This window comes from Loxodonta africana, chromosome 12, assembly GCF_030014295.1.
Source record: "Loxodonta africana isolate mLoxAfr1 chromosome 12, mLoxAfr1.hap2, whole genome shotgun sequence".
Taxonomy (NCBI): Eukaryota; Metazoa; Chordata; class Mammalia; order Proboscidea; family Elephantidae; genus Loxodonta; species Loxodonta africana.
Window position 1 is genome coordinate 80,366,123 of NC_087353.1, and position 19,966 is coordinate 80,386,088.

The following is a 19,966-nucleotide window of genomic DNA, read 5'->3' on the forward strand; positions in this document are numbered from 1 at the left end:
CGTGGGTGACGCTGGTGGTATTTGAGATACTGGTGGCATAGCTTCCAGCATCACAGCAACACACAAGCCACCATAGTATGATGACAAACTGACAGATGAGAAGTGGTCTGCATCTTTACACACATTAATTCTTTTATTTTTTCCCAACAGCCCTATAAGGTTAGCACTATCATTATCTCCATTTTACAGACAGGGAAGCTGAAGCATACAGAAGTTGAATGACTTGCCCAAAGTCGTATAACTAAGAAGTCAAGTCATAGAATAGAGCTAGGATTTGAACCCAGGCAGTTAACACTCTAAACTCTGTACTTTTAACCCACTGCCTTACACTGCCAGCCTATGAGATGGCATGTATATTAGTTAGAGAACAGTCTAAGCTGCTGTAACAAAGAACCCCTAAATTATATCGACTTAAGATGAATTGGTTTTCTCTAAAATGTCAATCCAAAGGGGCAAAGTTCTATCTTGAGTTTAAGGCATCCCTCCAGTTCTTACCCTCTTCGCAGCCAGTGGGAAGGTGGGAAAGGGCAAGGGGAGCTTATTGGCCAAAATGCAATGACATGGCCATGCCAAGTTGCAAGGGAGGCTGGGAAACGTGGTCTCTAGTTGGGCAGCCATGCTCCCTGCTAAAACTCAAAGGTTCTCTTATTAAAGGGAAGAGTGGATATCAGTGGACAATTAGCAGCTGTGCCACAGCTTACAATCAATGGATGTTGAACTTTTTGCTGTAGGTGGCAAGAAGCTGGCAAGTATCTCTAATCAGGGATATGTCATGCCCAGATTTGGGGTTTAGATCACTCTGGAAGCTTGCTGAGAGGATAGTGGTGACAGATCTAGGAGCAAGGAGGCCTGTTTAATAGATTTACCCATCACATTATTTTGCTGTTTCTGGAATCCTTGCAACAGGCAGGAGCCAGTAGGTTGGTTTCTCAGGTGGTTCCAGATGGAACGAAGTTGTGGCACAGACTGCTAGTTGTCCATCAATATCCATTTTCCCTTTAATAAGATAATCGTTGAGTTTTAGCAGAGAGCATAGCCACCCAGCTAGAGGCCACGTTTCCCAGGTTCCCTTGCAGCTCGATGTGGCCATGTGAGTATGTGCTGGAGTTAGAATGGAAATAGTCAACTCTCTTGGCCATTCATTCATTCAACGACTATTTATCAAGAACCATGTCTGGGCACAGACCTCCAGTGATAGTATGATGAATGCTGGGGGCTGACTTCGGTTCTCGGTGTGTACTCAATGCAGTATGAACTTTGGCATGTGATAACAACACTGGTCTCTTCTGTTTATTTCTCTTGGCTGTAGGACCCCCGGAGCAAACACAAATTTAAGATCCACACATACTCCAGCCCCACGTTCTGTGACCACTGTGGGTCCCTACTGTATGGGCTCATCCACCAAGGGATGAAGTGTGACAGTAAGTACATACATTTGATCTCAGGCTACTTCCTCATAGTTTGGGGTCCATGTCTGCACAAATTCTCCCAAGTCCTGGGTGGGCTGGTGTACCAGTTATCTATTGCTGTGGACCAATCCTTCCCCACCCCCAAGCATAGTGGCTTAAAAGCATCACCATTTATTTATTAGCTCATGATTCTGCAAGGCAGTCCTTGGGTTGGGTTCAGCTGTCATGGCCTGGGCTTGCTCATGCATATGTGGTGGGTTAGTGGGTTGATTGGGGCCTGGCTGGCTTCCCTCATTCATCTGAAGGTGGCTGACTGTCATCTGGGTAATGGAGATGACTGGGCCATGTGTCCTTCATCTGCAGCAGGCTAGTCTGGCCTTGTTCCCATGGAGGGAGTAGGGTTCCAAGTCCTTCAAGATACATCCCATGAGAAGCACTTTTCAAGTGTTTGCTTGTGTCACATTTGCTCCTGTCCCAGTGGTCAAAGCAAGTCACCTGGTGAGGGTCACAATCTGTGTGGGAGGGGATGCCCATGGGTGTGAATACAGGGAGCAGGAACAATCGGGGGCCCTTCCTGCAGCCTGACCACTGTTGCTTTAAACATTGGTATGCAGGACTGATGCATTGTTGCATGGAAAAGGCCTGCCTCCCTCCAATGCCCACAAGTGTGTGCTGGAAGAGGGTGGGTGATTCTCTGGCCACAGCTGGCTGGGAAAGGCAAGTGGGGAAAGGACTTCTTTTCATTATGCAAAGGACTGAGAGGTCTGTGGAGTGAGGGAATGAGCAAAGGGACAGGGAGGCTCCATGTGTTGGTGGCTCCAGAGGCCTGCTGGCCTGCAGGAGGCTGAGGCCCAGAGGACAGAGGGAGAAAGCCACAGGGGCAGAGAGTGATCAGGAAGAGCGAGAGTGTGGACTGGGCTGCAAGAGAGAGAGAAGCACATACTCGAGCATGGACAGAGTGACACACAAAGACAGGTGCAGGGGGACAGACAGACACATATGTATCTAAGCCCAGGGAGCAATGGAGAGTGAAAGCTACTGGGGGGCTCAGCTAGAGAGGGAGACTTGGACAGACAGACAGAGACAGTGTGATTGGAAGTGACACAGGGAGAGATGTCTGCACGCAGGCTCATGCAGGGATACAGGGGTGGAGAGAGGCCAGAGGAAGAGACAGAAACTCAGACCTAGGGAGACGGAGACAGAGCAGCTCAGAGAGATTCAGAGGGAGACTGAGATTGAGTCAGAGAGACAGAGAGGACCAGAGACAGGACAAAACACACAGAAGGAGAGAGAGACACCTATGACGCAGGCAGGGAGAGGAGCCAAGATGATGCCTCTGCCTGCAGGACACTGGTGCCTCCCACTACACAGGGTGCGCAAGGGTGGGGATGATGCCCCAGCTGCAAAGCCAGGGTGGGCTGGTGAGTGGGGGAGGTGAGCTGGCTGCTCAGGGCCCAGGGGGCTCTCCCTTCCCCTCCCGCCATCCTCTCCCCACAATGCACTTCTAGTTTTCTTAATTTGCCTGCAGTGAGAATTTGCCATCTGCTGCCTCCTGGAGCTTGGGCTGAGAAGGAGTCCCCTCAGCACCCCTTACCTTGGGGAAGCCATGCCCAAAACTCTCGGGAAATCCCCTGAAATGCAGCCCCCAAAGGGGGGTGATTCAGCCTCTCTACCCGGTTCTCAAACTGGAACGAGGGTCCTCTAGGGTGCACACCCTCCTGGAGCGGGTGCCATTCCAGAAGACTTCGGGAAAATCAGCAAGCACTGCGGAGGAGCGTGCAAAGTAATTGTATAGTTTCCATATAAAACAGGAGACTTCAACACATTAGGTCTCAGACTGGCAGACCGGGAGCCAAATTCAGTTTATAGACATATCTTTTGGCCTCTTCTGGGTTTAACTTTTGTTGTTGTTGTTGTAATCATTTGTGGTGGATACTGTGGGGTCCAGAACCGACTGAACAGCAACGGGTTTGGATTTTTTGAACTGTGGGGCCCTGCCAGATCCTCCACACTTGGTTTCCCCACTTCTATTGGATCCCAGCTGCACCCTTCATTGGGAATTATCCTTGGCCTCAGAAAACTGCCTTGCCCAAGGTGGGACTCCATCCAGGGATGGTTCATGGCCAATGATTGACGGAGGCCCAGCCTCTTGACTCCATTTGGGACCACTCTGGAGCCCCAGTTACAATCGCCTTAGCTGCACCCCCACGTGGGGCCAATGTCTCCCTCTGCCCAGTCCTGCCTCCCTCACTGCCTTCAGGTGTAGCTCCCAAGAGCTCTCTCACAAACCTGCTCCCAACTCCCCACCCCAAAGCCTACTTCCAGGGAACCCGATCTGAGGTTATTAGCTGTGAATATTTAAAAATCAGGGGATGTCACCAAAAGCTCTGGATTCTTGCTTACCTTGAAGAATGGGAAGCCTTGGCACCTCCTTTGGAAGGCACTCCTGTGTGGCTGGAGCTGCGTGAGCTGCTGTTCGTGGGCTGGCCCAGCGTCTTCCCCTGGGCATCAAAGTGGGTGACTGATATCTGAACGCTGGGGGCGGGATGACTACTTCGGGCTACACCCTTAGCCTCGGGGAAGGACAGATCCGTTTTCCTTTGTCCTTCAAGGTTTGGGGGTAAGAGTTGGAGAAGCCCTTGGTCTCCTTAGGAGACCCTGGCATGGCAAGCCAGTCCCGGCCAGGCTTGTAGGTCTCAGCTGCCTTGTCTGGAGGAACAGGAAGGGCCAGCCGGCTGACCCGTGCCTCTCTCCCCTCACAGCCTGCATGATGAACGTCCACAAGCGCTGCGTGATGAACGTCCCCAGCCTGTGCGGCACAGACCACACGGAGCGCCGCGGACGCATCTATATCCAGGCCCACATCGAGAGGGAAGTCCTCATTGTCGTTGGTAGGTGGCTTGGGGCTCCTATGCCAGCTCCACGGGTTCCTGACCCTGCCTGACTGGTGTGTTTGAGGAAGGGCTGGTGGAGAGGTGGGTGGCCTGCCTGCCCACTGCCCAGAGAGGGTGGTGCAGGAGACTGGGAGGGGTGGGACACTGCCTTTAACCCCTGCCCCCCATTACAGCTCTTGGCACAGTGGGCTTTCTCAGAAACTGCACACCCTCCAAGCTTCCGCCTTAGCGTCTAGGGCTGACCTCAGCTGAGACAGCGGGCACCTGAGTCCCCTCTGCTTCTGCTTTCACAGGGCCCTCCACTCCCCTCTCCTCTCCTTCCTCTCACTTGCCCATTCTCTCTCAGTGTCTTTGAAGTTTGCAGTTCCATTTCTTTTATTAAGAGAGAGGATGCTTGGTCCTTCATTTTCCACTGGGGATAGTGTTCCGTCTTGGAGATGAGGAGAGGATACGGTGTGCAACTCAGGGGAACCCCAGGGCTTTCCATTGTAGTTCAAGCATTCTTTCTTTAACCTGATCCTTGTTACACTGGTCCTTGTTACATTATTCGCTACACTTTTTGCATGTCTGAAATATTTCATTCTAATAAGAAAGAGGGGGCATACAGTGGGATAGAGAGGGGCAGTGGAACCAGGGGAGAAGAGAGGTAGATGTCTGGTTCACATTTAACTCAGTGCTCAGGGACCAGTTGGTGCTCAAGCAAAATTGGAATTCCACTGTGCCAAACTGGTAAGTACTTAGCCACAAAGCCATAGCGAAATCACAACCAAGCTGCAGGAGAATGAAACCAGGGCTTGGAAGGAATTCTATCTCAAAGGCTTAGAACACAAACTGCTGTTGTCTTGATACCAAATTCGGAACAAGTTTTTAGGAATTGGTAGTTTTAGGATATTGATCATGGAAGGGATTGATTTTCTAAGAATTGGTCATTTTCTGGGGCCTGGAATGGTCCAACAGCGCTCGTGTGCGGTAAGTTTAAGCATATCCCTGTAAAATATAATTCCAGTTTTAAATGGAGGTTCAGGAGGCCCGGAGAGTTTTTAGGAAACGTGCATTCCGTTGAATTGTATTTTCCTCGGGAGGAAGTCTAGCAATTGCCTCTCTCCCAGTGGGATGCTGGGGGGCCCAGGGGAGAAGCCTGCAGTTACTGCAGGTTCCAAAAATGTACCCTTCTCCTCCCCTAATGTCAACTTCCTGGCGCTAGAGGAGCAAAAACGATACTTTCCTGCCTTCTAGTGGCATTCTTTAGGAACGACACCAGTTTAAAAGTGTTCCTGGGAGCAGCCAGTGTTACGGACCTCATTGGTACACAGCACTCAAATCCTTACCCGTTATTTCTTTAAGTGCTCGTGACAACCTTATGAAATACATATTCTTATCTTCATCTTCTACTGAAGAGACTGAGGCTCTGAGAAGTTAATTCCCCAAGCTCACACCATTAATAATAATAATAAAACAAAAACCAAACCAAACCCATTGCCGTCGAGTCGATTCCGACTCATAGCGACACTAGGGGACAGAGCAGGACTGCCCCATAAAGTTTCCAAGAAGCGCCTGGTGGATTCGACCTGCTGACCTTTTGATTAGCAGCTATAGCACTTAACCACTACACCACCAGGGTTTCCAAAATAAAACAATACCAAACATTTATTGAAGTTTTTTTTTTTCCTTTAATGTGTTAGTCATTGTGCAGTATAATTACAGGCAGTGTCTTCTTCACATTTTTCAACAACTCTAATGAAATAAGTATTTTTATCATTCTACCCATCAGAAAGGGAGCCCCCAGGTGGTGCAAATGGTTAACACACTTGGCTGCTAAATAAGAAGTTGGAAGTTTGAATTCACCCAGAGGTGTCTAGAAAGACCTGGTGATCTAGAAAAATCAGCCATTGAAACCTCATGGAGCACTCAGTCCAACACACATGGGTTGTCATGAGTTGGAACCGACTCAATGGTGACTGGTTTACCCATCAGGAAACAGGCTTAGAGAGTCACATAATGGGTCACTTAAATCTGTTTGACTCTTAAGTACGATATACTATGTTACTTTTGGGTTTAGCTCAGTTTCTCCCTCCCTCTATTTATTCCCCTTGTGGTTTAACTAGAATACTTCTGTGGTCATTCCTTGGGGAGCTTTTGTTTCCATGTGGTGTGATACAACGTCCCTTCATGTCCAAGGTCAAAGTCTTTCCCCTTAATCATGCATATGCTCTAGCCCTTGACCCAGTTGATCACAAGCTGCTGATTCTTAGGCGATAACCAGTACCCGCCTTTGAATAGAAGGGGAAGGGGGAAAGTTGGCGCTCCCTTAAAGTTAGGGCAGAATATCTGCATGCTTAACTATGAATTGGAATTGACAAAACAGCACACAACAACAACAACAGGGTTTTGATAGGAGCCCTGGAGGCACTATGGTTAAGCACTCGGCTGCTAACTGAAATGTTGGCGGTTCGAATCCACCAGCCACTCCTCAGGAGAAACACCTGGTGATCTGCTCCCATAAAGATTCCAGAAAAGCCAATGTCGTCTAGTCGATTCCAACTCATAGTGACCCTACAGGACAGAGTAGAACTGCCCCATAGGGTTTCTGAGGTTGTAATCTTTATGGAAGGTTACTACCACATTTTTCCCCCTCGGAGCAGCTAGTGGGTTCGAAGCTACTACTTTCAGTTAGTAGCTGAGCGCTTAACCATTGTGCGATCAAGACTCCTTAAGTGTTTAGTCCAAAACCAAAAAACCCACCAATCTCTAGTCAATTCTGACTCATAGCAACCCTATAGGACAGAGCAGAACTGCTCCATAGGGTTTCCAAGGCTGTAAATCTTTATGAAACCAGACTGCCACATCTTTCTCCCCTGGAGCACATGGTGGGTTTGAATCGCCAACTGCTGACCTTTCTGTTCACAGCTGAGTGCTTTAACAGCTGTGCCACTAGGGCTCCTTTCTGTAAAGATTACAGCCTAGGAAACCCTATGGGGCAGTTCTACTCTGTCCTATAGGGTTGCTTTGAGTTGGAATTGAGTTGATAGCATACAACAACAACAACAGGGTTTTGATAAAAAGCAAACCAGTTGCCATTAAGTTGACTCCGATTCATGGAAACCCCGTATGTGTCAGAGTAGAACTGTGCTCCATAAAATTTTCAGTGACTAACTTTTTGGAAATAGATCACTGGGCTTTTCTTCCAAGGTGCCTCTGGGTAGGCTTGAACCTCCAGCCTTTTAGTTAGCTGCCAAGTGTGTTAATCATTTGTACCACACAGGGACTCCTAGGGTTTTGATAGCATTAATAAAATTTATTGTTGTTATGGTTAGGCGCTGTCGAGTTGGTTCTGACTCATAGTGACCCTACGTACAATAGAACAAAACATTGCCCGTTCCTGTACCATCCTCACAATCGTTGCTATGTTCGAGTCTATTGTTGCAGCCACTGTGTCAATCCATCTCACTGAGAGTCATCTTCTTTTTCGCTGACCCTCTACTTTACCAAGTATGATGTCCTTAATAAATAAATGTCATTAATAAAATAACTACCAGCATTTTAGTAGCACTTCGTGGTTTCTGAAGTGTGTTAATATTGGATTCTCTGATGGAGGTAGTGTTGCTGGAAGGGGAGTAAGACTCAGTGAGGCTAACCTGCTGGCATTACATACAGCACCAATGAGTACCTGGGCCTTTTGACACCATGTCACCGTGCCATGCTATATTGCCCCTTCTCCATGCCAAGCATAGTAAGGACTAAGCAGCGAAGGACTTACTGATTGAAAATGCAAGAACCCTGGTGCTTTGGCTAGGTTCTCAGTAACAAAGCCTGAGAGGAGGGTTTTTGTTCATGTGACTTATTGGTTTAGATTTCCTCCCCTCCCCTCCCCTCCCCTCCCCTCCCCTCCCCTCCCCTCCCCTCCCCTCCCCTCCCCTCCCCTGCCCTCCCCTGCCCTCCCCTGCCCTCCCCTCCCCTGCCCTCCCCTGCCCTCCCCTGCCCTCCCCTGCCCTCCCCTCCCCTCCCCTGCCCTCCCCTCCCCTCCCCCCCTCCCCTCCCCTGCCCTCCCCTCCCCTGCCCTCCCCTGCCCTCCCCTCCCCTGCCCTCCCCTGCCCTCCCCTCCCCTGCCCTCCCCTGCCCTCCCCTCCCCTGCCCTCCCCTCCCCTCCCCTGCCCTCCCCTCCCCTCCCCCCCTCCCCTCCCCTGCCCTCCCCTCCCCTGCCCTCCCCTGCCCTCCCCTCCCCTGCCCTCCCCTGCCCTCCCCTGCCCTCCCCTCCCCTGCCCTCCCCTCCCCTCCCCTCCCCTCCCCTCCCCTCCTTCTTTCTTTCTTTCTTTCAAAGGGGAATGAGGTTAGCAGGGTGGCACGGGGAAGAGCTAAGCGAGATTGTCTCTGTTGAGGACTGGCTTCAGCCGGATCCCGGGGGCAGTTGTGGACTATGAATTAGTAGCACAGAGGCAGGCCCACCTGAGCCAAGGGGACAGGTCTCTTGTTCTCCAGGCCAGTCAGTCCTTCTGCAGGCTGCTGGGGTGGAGGCTGGGAGGGTGCTTCCCATTCTTAGGCTAGGTGGTTCCTGCATGGCTGAAGGCAATTACCTAGGCAAGGAGGCAACTGGGGGTGGGTGCCCTGGGCAGGAACCAGCAGCATCGACTGTACCTGGGCATCCCATTGATCTCCCAGGCATCCTTCCAGTCTCATGGTTGGGACTCCAGGTTCTTCCCCTAGATCTTGGCAAGACTGATCAGAGAGGGGAGAGAAACCTAAAGATTGCCTGGGGCCCTTCCGGGCAGCATCAGGCCAGAAGTGGCCTTGCAGTGTTTGTAGAATGCCTCACTTCATCCATTATTTTTTGCGTGTGATTGCCAAACTGTTATTTCACTAAAAAGTAACCCCAGGATATTTGCAGTTCAAGGTTTAAGGGGTATTTCAAGGCAACAGTCTCAGGGAGTCCTCTAGTCTCAACTAGTTAGTTCAGCAAGTGTGGACTTTTTAAGAACTTGAGTTCTGTTCTGCATTTTTCTCCCATTCTATCAGGGTCCGTCTGTTGTGACCCTGACCAGAACAGTTGGTAGTGGTAGCTGGGCACCATCTAGTTCTTCTGGCCTCAGGGTAGATCAGGCCATGGCACTTCACTTCATCCAGGCTGTAGAGGTATGTACAGTGTTAAGACTTTCCACCTACCAGCCTGGACATTCTGCCGATTGCTCTGAATGTCCCACGTTCTTTGGGAATCCCAGCATCTGCAGAGGTCACTGGGCTCCTGGTGTTTCTGAAAGATCTAGCTATTTCCTGATCTCTCTTGGCTGCTGAAATACAAGCCTTCTGTCTACTCTTAGGGTTCTTGTAGGTTAAGATCCGATCATTTCTCCTCCCCTTAAAAACTCATCAGTGTTTTCCTATTGCTCTTAGGACAGACTAGCTCTAACACAGTGGTCTCATTCTCTTCATTTTAATCCTTCATCTTCTCCAAGCTGTCACCTACCACAGGAATTTGCATATTTTGTTCCTTTTGCCTGAAATGTTTGTCTTTGCTAACTTCTTTGAGGAGTCTACCTGGGTAGCTTAAATGGTTAAGTGTTTGACTATGACCTGAAAGCTTGGCAGTTCAAACCTACCCCGAGGCAGCTCAGAAGACAGGCCTGTTGATCTGCTCACATAAGGATTACAGCCTTAGAAACCCTATGGAACAGTTCTACCCTGCACACATGGGGCCATCATGAATTGAAATTGACTTGACAGCAACTAACAAAACAACAGCAACAACTTCTTTGAGCAATTAACTCTTTCTTCCTGTAGATCTTAGCTCATTCGCACCATTGGGGAAGCTCCCCCTAATCTCGCCAAGAAAGACAAACTAAAAACCAAGCCAATTGCCGTGGAGTCAGTTCTGACTCACGGCGACACTTTGTGTGTCAGAGCAGAACTGTACTCCATAGGGTTTTCAATGCTTGATTTTTCAAAAGTAGCTTGATTTCCAGGCCATTTTTTCTGAGGTGCCTCTGGGTAGACTCAAACCTCCAGCCCTTTGGTTAGCAGCTGAGCATGCATTAACCATTTATACCACCCAGGGACTCCCCCAAGGAGGATACACCCCCATATAGACTCAGATTGTATCCTGAACCTGAACTTGTGACAGCAGCAGTTTTGTTGGTTTGATTAGTGTCTGCATGTCCCACTAAGAGGGAGGTAAGCTCCATGAGGACAGGCAGGACTGTGTCTGGTTTGGCTCACCACTCTCTCCCCAGCACCTAGAATGGTAGGCATCACTAAATATTTGGGGGAATCGATGGATGTATATATAAATGAGAATACTACTAGAGAATCCTGATAGATATAAAGCCTTTGAAGATGGCCCCCAGATCAGTGCCTTCTGAAATCAGGAGCTGAAGTTGAGCAGATAATTCAGCTTACACCATTATTCTTATAGGAAGGAGACCACACAGATAATCTTAAGGACCAAGACCAAGGTCAACAGCAAGACCATTAGTGGGCCTGTGACCCAGCCTTTGGAGCCATGGCCACCCTTGTTCCCTGGACAATGTAGAAACAGAGAGTAGTAGGACTTAACGAATCACAGGAAAGTGTATGGACATTCTGATTGGTGTTGGCATTGTGGCAGCAGGAAATACAATGTCAGAAGCCCATATCAAAGTGTTAAAATGCTTCTGAAGTTTGTGAAGCCAATATCCATGTACCTATAACTATATCTTATTCAGCTGCCTTTTAATTCAGTATCTGCCTATCTCCATAACAGATACCCCATTGTCTACATTCCATCTACATCCACCAAAACCAAACGAAACCAAACCCATCGCTGTTGAGTCGATTCTGACTCATAGCAACCCTATAGGACAGAGTAGAACTGCCCCATAGGATTTCCAAGGAGCAACTGGTGGATTTGAACTGCCGACTTTTTGGTGAGCAGCCAATTGCTTAACTACTATGCCACCAGGGCTCCCCTGCATCTACAGTCACATCCAAATTCTTAACCATATCCATATCCATGATTATCTTCCCAGAGTTGGAGCTGTTCTTAAGAAGCAGATGTTCCTCTTTGGAGCTCCCATTCAGTATTCTTACTACTGTATTGTGCTTTACAGAACTTTTGTAGATGGAAACATCTCCCAGACAGACTTAGCTACTCCTAATATTGTGGTATTTAAATCCTTCCCAAGATCTGACATCCGCATATCAAAAGAAGGAGAGCACCAAAGAGAAATAAATCCTTGACAGCCTATTGGGAAAAGTTGAGGGTCACATCTAACTCTACACTAGATTCCAAAAGAGGTTTAAAAAGCACTCTCAGGGAAAAGAAGCTGATATTGAAGGCTCACAGAAGAACTGTTACAAAGCAGAGAAGGCATTGGCTCTCCTAGTGACTCCAACAAGGCGGAAAGAATATGAGAAAACCTATGAGGGCCCTTCAACTAGATAGTCCATTTGAGTGTCTTCCTTCTAAAGCCAGTATGGTGAGTCAAGACCGAAGAGCTGAGGACAGGCATGTGCTGTACCTGAAGGGTGAGGTGGAGGTTGGGGGTAATTTGGAGTGATTAAATGTTTAGAGTGTGAGAAAGGAGGCATGTCATAGGTAGGAAGGTGGGATGGGATCTAGGTGTTCATTCATTTATTCAGGAAGGGCTCAAGCACCAGGCCGGATCCAATGATGAATGAGATCTAGTCTTTGTTCTCAAGGATCTCACAGTCTAGTGGGAGAGACAGACACAGAAAATCATATTGCAATGTGGCAAGTAGTGTGATAGCACCACAGGAGCACACAGAGGGGCACCTGAGGCTTCTTGGAGGAAGCCATGGCCGAGTTGAGTTTAAGATGTGAAGGGCATCCAAATGGGACAAACTTTGTGTTAGGGCAAGTGAGAAAATAATGATTATGCTTATTGAGCACTTGCTACATGCCAGATGCTTTCTAAAGATTAACTAATTGATCTTCACAACAATCCTCAGGTATTACCATAACCCCCATTTATGAGGGAACTGAGGTGCAGAGTTAGTGCAGTAACTTGCCGGAAATCACATAGCTAATCGCGGTGGATCTAGGCTTTGAGACCCAGCAGTCCGAATCCACAGCCCACAGTCTTGCCATGATGAATTACCAACAGAGGGAATAGAGTGTGCAAAGGCATAGGGACCAGAAGTAGCAAGGGGTCTGTGGGGGACTATTAGCTTTTGAGTGTAGCTCTCCTGGCCTCTGTGACTGGATATAAGCTTCTCTAGAATTTATTCATTCACGATTCAGTTGTTTATGAATTTGTTCATTCAACATTTTGTATTGAGTTTCTGTTTGTCAAGCACGTTCTATACCCTTGGAGTAGATTAGGGGACAAGACAAAGTCTCTTTGCTGGGATGAATCCCACAACCTGGGCTCTTGTCAATGCCCTGGAACCCTTGGAATCTTCTCTCATCTTTCTTCCTTTTATTGGCCTTGGAGAATTTCCTTCTTGTCAAGTTAAAACTCACCATCCTTCAAGTTTATTCAAGACATGCTATATCCACGAATCCCTTCATTAATGTGATCTTCTCTTTGAACCTTCTAAGGGTGGGCATTTGGAACATAAAACCAGAGCAATCTGAAAGCTACTTCTGCCTTTTGCCCTGCCACATCCCCTCTGAAAGAGAAGGAAAGAAGGGGAGGAAAAGGGAAAAAATAATGAAGAAAAATCCAGTTGGATTAATTTTAATAGCAAATATTATCTAGTCTTCCTTCACATGCTGGTTGCCATGAGTTGGAATTGAATTGACGGTAACCAACAACAAGGTGATCATAAGCACCAGAATTTCATTCTGGTGGTCCCCTAGAAACCCATTAGGGGGGCAGTCTAATGGGGGCAGTCTCTGCCTTCAAAGCTATTCCCCCTCCGAAAGGCTCTCTCTCAAGAGATGCCCAGATTTTACAGAACAGAGTAAAACCACAACATCCCTGGTGGCGTAGTGATTAAGAGCTATGGCTGCTGACCAAAAGGTCTGCAGTTCGCATCCACCAGGTACTCCTTGGAAACCCTATGGGGCAGTTCTGCTCTGTCCTATAGGGTCACTATGAGTCAGAATTGACTCGACAGCAACAGGTATCCTTGTCCATGAAGGAAGGCACAGCAGAGAACAGCTAACCCCAGCCCCTCACGGAACAGCTAGGTTCACTGAGGTTGAGAGAGGACCTCTCTTCTCAAGGCCATACATCATGCAGTGGGGGATAGCACCCAGTGAAAATACACATAACAAGACAGACCCAACTCAACAATTTCTATGCGTACAATTCAATGACATTGATTACCTTCTTCAAGTCGTGCAACCATCCGCGCTGTCCTCTATCAAATCATTCTATCACTGTTAACATAACCTCAAGGCGCTTTTGCAATTTTTGAAGGAAAAAAAAAAAAAACCAGAAAAATTGCTAAGTAGGAAAACGAATCTAAACCAACATTCCCACTGACCACAGCAGTAAAAATGAAGTCGGTAATGCCAGTGACAGGGTATTCCTTTGAGGAGGATGGTTGGGTGGTTCTCAGCCTGGGCAAAGCCGGGCCCAGGCCTTGTCTAAATGTTTTTGAGTTTTCATTGTCATTAACGGCCATCTTGTGAGCTAGACCTGCTTGGTGAGCTTCGTGGTGTTTGCCATTTGTTGCCTTCTTGCAGCCCTTGTTGCTGACCCTTACTTTAAGCTTCTCGCATGTCCCTGGGGAGCCATCTCCTCTTTGTACCTCTTGCCTGGCAGTCCCTTACTAACCTCCCCAGTGCCCACTCTGTAGGTTGTTTTTTGACTTAAAAAACCAAACACTCTGGTGCCTTCCAATCCTTTTTCCATTGTGTGACCTTCCTAAGCCCAGAGTCTCAGTTGGAAGTGTCCACACTTCAGAAATCACTGCCAACCCCAGCTACTCTAAGTATCTTCTGGGGACCAGTAGCATCGGTATTACCTGGACTCTTGTAGAAATGAAGGATCATAGGCTTCACTCCTGACCTGTTGAATCAGAATCTGCGTTTTAACACAACTCCCAGGTGATACTTATCCACTTAAAAATCCAAGAAGCCCTGCTGTGGACAATCCTGATGAAAAAGCAGGAGCGCATATGCTCCACCAGGGGGCAGGCTTTAGCCGTGCATTGCTCTGCCTGAAGCCCACGAGCGGCTGTGCCTGGCGAGGGCGGGGCCGACCTTGGTGCGTGCGATCCAGACCCGTCCTGGCATTTCCATTTCGTCTGTTGGGAACCTTTGGTGTCAGCATTTCAGGGGCCTGAATCGCCTTTCATTGGTGACCTGTGCTACCTGCGTGCACTGGAAGAGATCTCATGGCTACGTGAACCCCTCCCTTGAGCCATTCCTGGAAAGGACTCTGAGCCTTTCTTCCTCTGCTTCCCCTACCACCCAGAGGCAGAAGGTGTACCTACCTCTAGGTCAGCTTTCCAGTCACTGGCCTCTGGCCTGCTTTTTCCATTGATTGCTGCAGGTCTAGACTAATTATAGAGGAAACCCGGGTGATGTAGTGGTTAAGAGCCAGGGCTGCTAACCAAAAGGCTGACAGTTCGAATCCACCAGGCATTCCTTGGAAACCCTGTGGGGCAGTTCTACTCTGTCCTGTAGGGTCACTATGGGTCAGAATCGACTCCAAGGCAATGGGTAGACTAATTACAGGCCAGCAGGACCCCTGGTGGTGCAGTCGTTAAGTGCTCGGGTGTTAACCAACAGTTCAGGGGTTTGAACCCACCAGCTGCTCCACAGGAGAAAGATGTGGCAGTCTGCTTCCGTAAAGATTACAGCGTTGGAGACCCTGTGGGGCGGTTCCACCTCGTCCTCCAGGGTCGCTATCAGTTGGAATAGACTCGAGGGCGATGAGCTTGGGCTTAGTCTATAATTGTGGCATTGGTGGTTCAGTGATAGGCTTCTTGCCTCCCATGTGAGAAACCTGGATTTGATTATCTGGTCGATGTATCATGCACCGTCAAGACCGTCTGTCAGTGGGGGCTTGTGTGTTGCTCTGATGTTGAGCAGGTTTCAGTGGCACTTCCAGACTAAGGCAGACTAGGAAGAAAGGGCTGGTGATCTACTTCCAAAAATCAGTTCATGAAAACCCTATGGATCACAGTGGTAAGATCTGCAACTAATTACGGGGATGGTGCAGGACCGGCAGCGTCTCGTCCCATTGTGTATGGGGTCCCCGTGAGACAGAGGCCAACTCACTGGTAGCAACAGCATCATGTGAAATTACAGAGGTTGACCATGGCCTTTGGTGTCAGGCCTGGGTTCCAATTCCGGCTCCCCCACTTCTTCAACAAATACACGTTGGGTATCTCCTGTGCGTCAGGCCCTGCTTCCGGTCATGAATGAGACAGACAAGGCCTCTGCTCTCATGGCCCCTGCATTCTTTCTAATGATGGGAGATGAACAGTAAGCAAATACACATATTCAAATAGTGATACAGGCTCTACAGAAAATATAGCACAGTGGTGTGATAGAGGGTGACCGGGGGCCTGTGGGTCATCGGCTGAGACGATGGCATTGATTTGAGACCTGAATGATGAGCAGAAGGGGAATTAGCTCATCGAAAGTCAAGGGAGGAACATTTCAGGCAGAGGGAACAGCCCAGGCAAAGTCCCTAAGTGAGGAGTGAGGTCAGCTTGTTTACTATAGGAGCCAGCAGAAAGTAGGTGTGGCTGGAGCCTAGTGATGGGGTAGGGGAAGAGAAGATGGGGCTGGAAGGTGGATGGAGAAGGTTGGGGATTATGTAGGCCATGTAAACCCCAGGGTGAGTTTGGGTTTCATTCTAAGAACAAGCGGATTTAAATTCCAGGAGTATTTGAGGAGGCACCATACAAGATTCCATAATCGCCCTAGGAATGCAGTCTTATCTTTTTATCATACAAGAGAGGAAACCAAACCTTAAATAATTTGAACACCTACCTCCAGTCACCTAGTCAGTGGGAGAGGCAGGATTTGCACCCAGGGTCCATCTCTCAGATTCCAACATACCAGGGCTTAAGTTGGAAAGATATGGCGTAAGGTTATGAAAAGTATGAGAACATATGAGATACACGGCATGCCAGGGGAGAGAGTAGGAGGTGGTTCAGTGTTGTTGATTCTTGTGGTCCTATACTGTAGTTGTTTGAGGGCACAGTACGTCTAGAATAGTTTAGCATCGAGGTCTTAGAAAAGACCTGCTCAGCTTTTGCCTGTTGTCTCAGTACTGTAAGGCCAGGCTCTTTTGCATGGTTGGAGTTTAGATAAAGGAGGGAGCAGTATGGGCTGGGGAGCCCTGGTGGCATAGTGGTTAAGAGCTCAGGCTGCTGATCAAAAGGTCAGCAGTTCAAATCCATCAGGTGCTCCTTGGAAACCCTATGGGGCAGTTCTACTCTGGCCTGTAGGGTTGCTATAAGTCAGAATCGACTTGATGGCTGTGGGTTTGGGTTCTGTTTAGTATGGGCTAGAGATATCCTGGATAGTTCCCTGGAGGAGACAGGATGGGTATGAGATAGAAGGGTGAAGGAAGAGAGAAGGGCTGATGGCTAACACTCACTGAGTGTTCACCAGGTACTGTGCTGGGCACTGTGGGGAAGAGAAGACTGTGCGACATGTGGTTCTAGCTCTTGAGCCAGCTCTCAGTCTGGTGGGGGTTATACTGCTTGTACTGCTACCACCACCACCACCAACAACAATACCTATGGCTTTAGCCCAGTCTTCTCATGGAATTCGCACATCAACCCTATGAGATATTATTACTACTATCTCCATTTTACAGACCGGGAGACTGAGGTACAGAGAGGGAAGTTAAATAACTTACCCAAGTCACACAGCTAGGAAGAGGTGGAGTTTGAACTCGAACCTAAGTATTTGGTCCCAGAGAATAAGGCTCTTGAACACCATTGAACGACAGTGGTGGAGGGGCGGTGGTGGGCTGGTGGATGATATTTGTAGCACTATTTTTTTTTTTTTTTTTTTACCTTTTCTGAAATCCTTCCCATGTGCCACCATGTTCGGTGAACTCCATAAGCATTCTCATTTAATGCTCATAACAACCTTAGCAGTAGGTGCAGTTCTTCTGCCTATTCTGCATAAGAGGAAGCATAGGCTCAGGACCTGGCTTCCTTGTATTGATGGAGACTTTGCTTCATAGAGCTCCATTTTGCCAACACGCTCTGCCCACCCATTTTGTTCCTTTGGGTGTGTGTGAGTCTCTGTTTGCTGGACTCTGAGGTTGAAGACTCCCAACCTGGCCACTCACTCTCAGATGAGAATCCCCTTCTCCATATTGGTCTGCCATTTTGCAGAAAGGCAGACTTCATTAGCCAAGACCTGCCCAAGAGGCTAACTAAATCCCTAGGTTGTGAGAGGTGGCCAGAAGGAGAAGGCCTTCTGTCTAAACCTAACTGTGGTCAGGCTAGGGGATGAGTTTCTTGGTGCCCAGAATCTCCCTGCCTGGAAGGTAAGGATACCCGGGTAACCCAGGAGTGAGCAAGTCCTTGGTTGCTCTGACTACGCTTGAGCCTCCCCTTCTTCCTGCTTCTTAGAAGCTGTGGCCTGAGGCAAGTTACTTACCCTGTGTGGCTCAGCATCCTCATCTAAAAGTGGGGATGCTAAAAGTACCCTCCTCATTGGGTTGTTGAGAGAGTTCCATGGATATTTGGAATCCTGTCAGTTAGGAGAAGTGTTAGGAGTGCCATATGTATTTGCTTTTTTTCTGGTTGGCATGGTTAACCCAACCCTTTCTGAGTTTTCTGCCTGATTTTTGCCTGTTAACCAAGTTTGGATTTTCCTTTTTATTTCATTGCAAAGTGGCTATGTTAGGATGTAGTTTCTGGGAGATGAGTCTATCCCCTTGCAGACCCCACCTATGGTGGGCAGGCAGAGAGGGCCCTGGTCAGAGGCACCCCCTAATAAATGTTCGATCTTGTTATTTTTGCTTTACCCCCTTGGCACAGAATATTCTGCGACACTTATAATGCTTAAGCTGAGTCTTTTATGAGGAAGCAAAGTATTTAGGGCTCTTCGTGATGGCCACACTGCTCTACCTAAAATGGCTCGCGAGATGGTATCTGCACAGCTGAAGTATTCAGGAGACCTGGTTTCTGTTCCAATTATATATTCAGCCCACATTTACTGTCTATTATATGCTGGGTGCTTTAAGGGAACCATCTCACAAAATTCTCACCTCAAAACTTGGAGTTTGGTCCCCATGTTTCAGGCGAAGAAACTGCACTTTGGGGAGTCTGAGTAACTTGATCAGAGTCACATGGTTATTAAGGACAGATCTAGGATTCAAACCCTGGTCTTACGCTTCCAGGGTCCTTGCTCTGAGTCACTCCCTGTCCTGGTTGAGTACTCTGGGAGACATGATCTGGTGGGATTGAGGGCATGCAGAAGTGAGAGGGAGAAGAAGATAATACAGTTCACAGCAGTGTCTTGAGAAATCGCTCTCACTTAAGGATAAAAAGATGCTCATGGGGTGTTGAGGTTACACTGGAGAGCATCAGCTAATGGTTTTAGCATAGGAGCGGGACAGGTCTTCATGGCTCAGTCCACTTCTAACCTTAGCGTCCTGGACTTTGTACCTTGCAGGGCCCTTGCACTGGTCAGAGAATCAGAGCCACTGTGCTGTCATGGAAGGAGATGTTTACTGTAGGAATAAGACCTCATGAGAAGGTGGAGGAGTTGGGGGCGGGAAGATCTGGAAGTCCAAGTCAGAGCATCAACAAAGAGCAATGGCACAGGTGGGCGAGGTGGAGTTGGTAGGGAATCCAAGAAGCCAAGATCCTCAGGTTGTTGGAGAGGGAGAGAAGAGGGGAGCTTGTGGAAAGGTCTATGGAAGCTATTCCATCTGCTTGTGCCTCAGTGGGTGTCTTAGGCTGAAGCCCCTAGAGAAGAAAAACCAGTAAAGTGTGTAAATATATATACATGTAGAGAGATTTATATCAAGGAAATGGCTTATGCAATTGTAGAGGCTGGAATGTCCCAAGTCCATGGGTCAGGATGCAGGCTTCTCCTGATTCACGTAGCTGCAGGGGCTGGTGAGCCCAAGATCGGCAGGTTACAGAGCAGGACTCTTGCTCACTGGCTGCAAAGATCGATGAATCCCAAGATCAGCAGGCAAGACCTCAGTTAAGCTGCTAGCTTGAGTCCCAAGAACCAGACGTCAGACGAACAGGAGCCAGCTGTAGGATTCAGTGCAAGCAAAAAGCCCTCGAGCCCTGCCAGAATGTCTGCTTTGTGTTCGATGCAGGCCACACACCCTAGGAAACTCTCTTTCAACTTATTGGCCGCTCACAGCAGATTCCATCAAGGGGGTGATCACATATCAAATCTCAACAGGAGAGTGATCACAACTTTATACAACATTAGACATCTGTCGGTCAGCAGGGGCAGTGGTCAGGAAGACGAGACTGCTGTGGAGTGAAGGAGAGCAGGGAGAGGCTGGGGCCTGACAGGCACACTGCATCTGCTTGTTGTCATAACTGACCATGACGGCCTTTCAGAAGTCATGGCCTGCTTCATTCTGCAATCCAGACGTGGCACATGTCCCTCTTTTGGCCAGCACCAACTTGGGCTCACACAGGGAAGGGAGCTCTGGGAGAAGATAGATACCAGCTTAGCCAAATTGCCCTGGCACCTCCAGTACAGGCATATGGGGTCTTTGGCTTAGTCTGGTCTTGGATCCCTGACTTTCCCAACCAGCTGCTCCTAGA

At 48.5% G+C, this 19,966-nt stretch overlaps 1 protein-coding gene and 1 long non-coding RNA gene across 4 annotated transcripts in view; one reads left to right on the forward strand and one right to left on the reverse strand.

Moving 5' to 3' along the window:
* PRKCB (protein kinase C beta) overlaps positions 1 to 19,966 on the forward strand; it is a 390,438-nt gene that overhangs the window by 197,635 nt on the left and 172,837 nt on the right. For all 3 annotated transcript variants that reach the window (XM_003418820.4, XM_064295702.1, XM_064295703.1), the window contains exons 4-5: positions 1,310 to 1,421; positions 4,172 to 4,300. In XM_003418820.4, the coding sequence (XP_003418868.2) occupies positions 1,310 to 1,421; positions 4,172 to 4,300 (241 nt within the window). The remainder of the gene's footprint in view (positions 1 to 1,309; positions 1,422 to 4,171; positions 4,301 to 19,966) is intronic.
* LOC135232981 (uncharacterized) lies at positions 1,385 to 8,147 on the reverse strand. The gene is made up of 3 exons (XR_010323655.1): positions 3,813 to 8,147; positions 3,004 to 3,173; positions 1,385 to 1,921 (listed from the first exon to the last, which is right to left on the reverse strand). It is a non-coding gene; the product is annotated as an uncharacterized LOC135232981 (long non-coding RNA).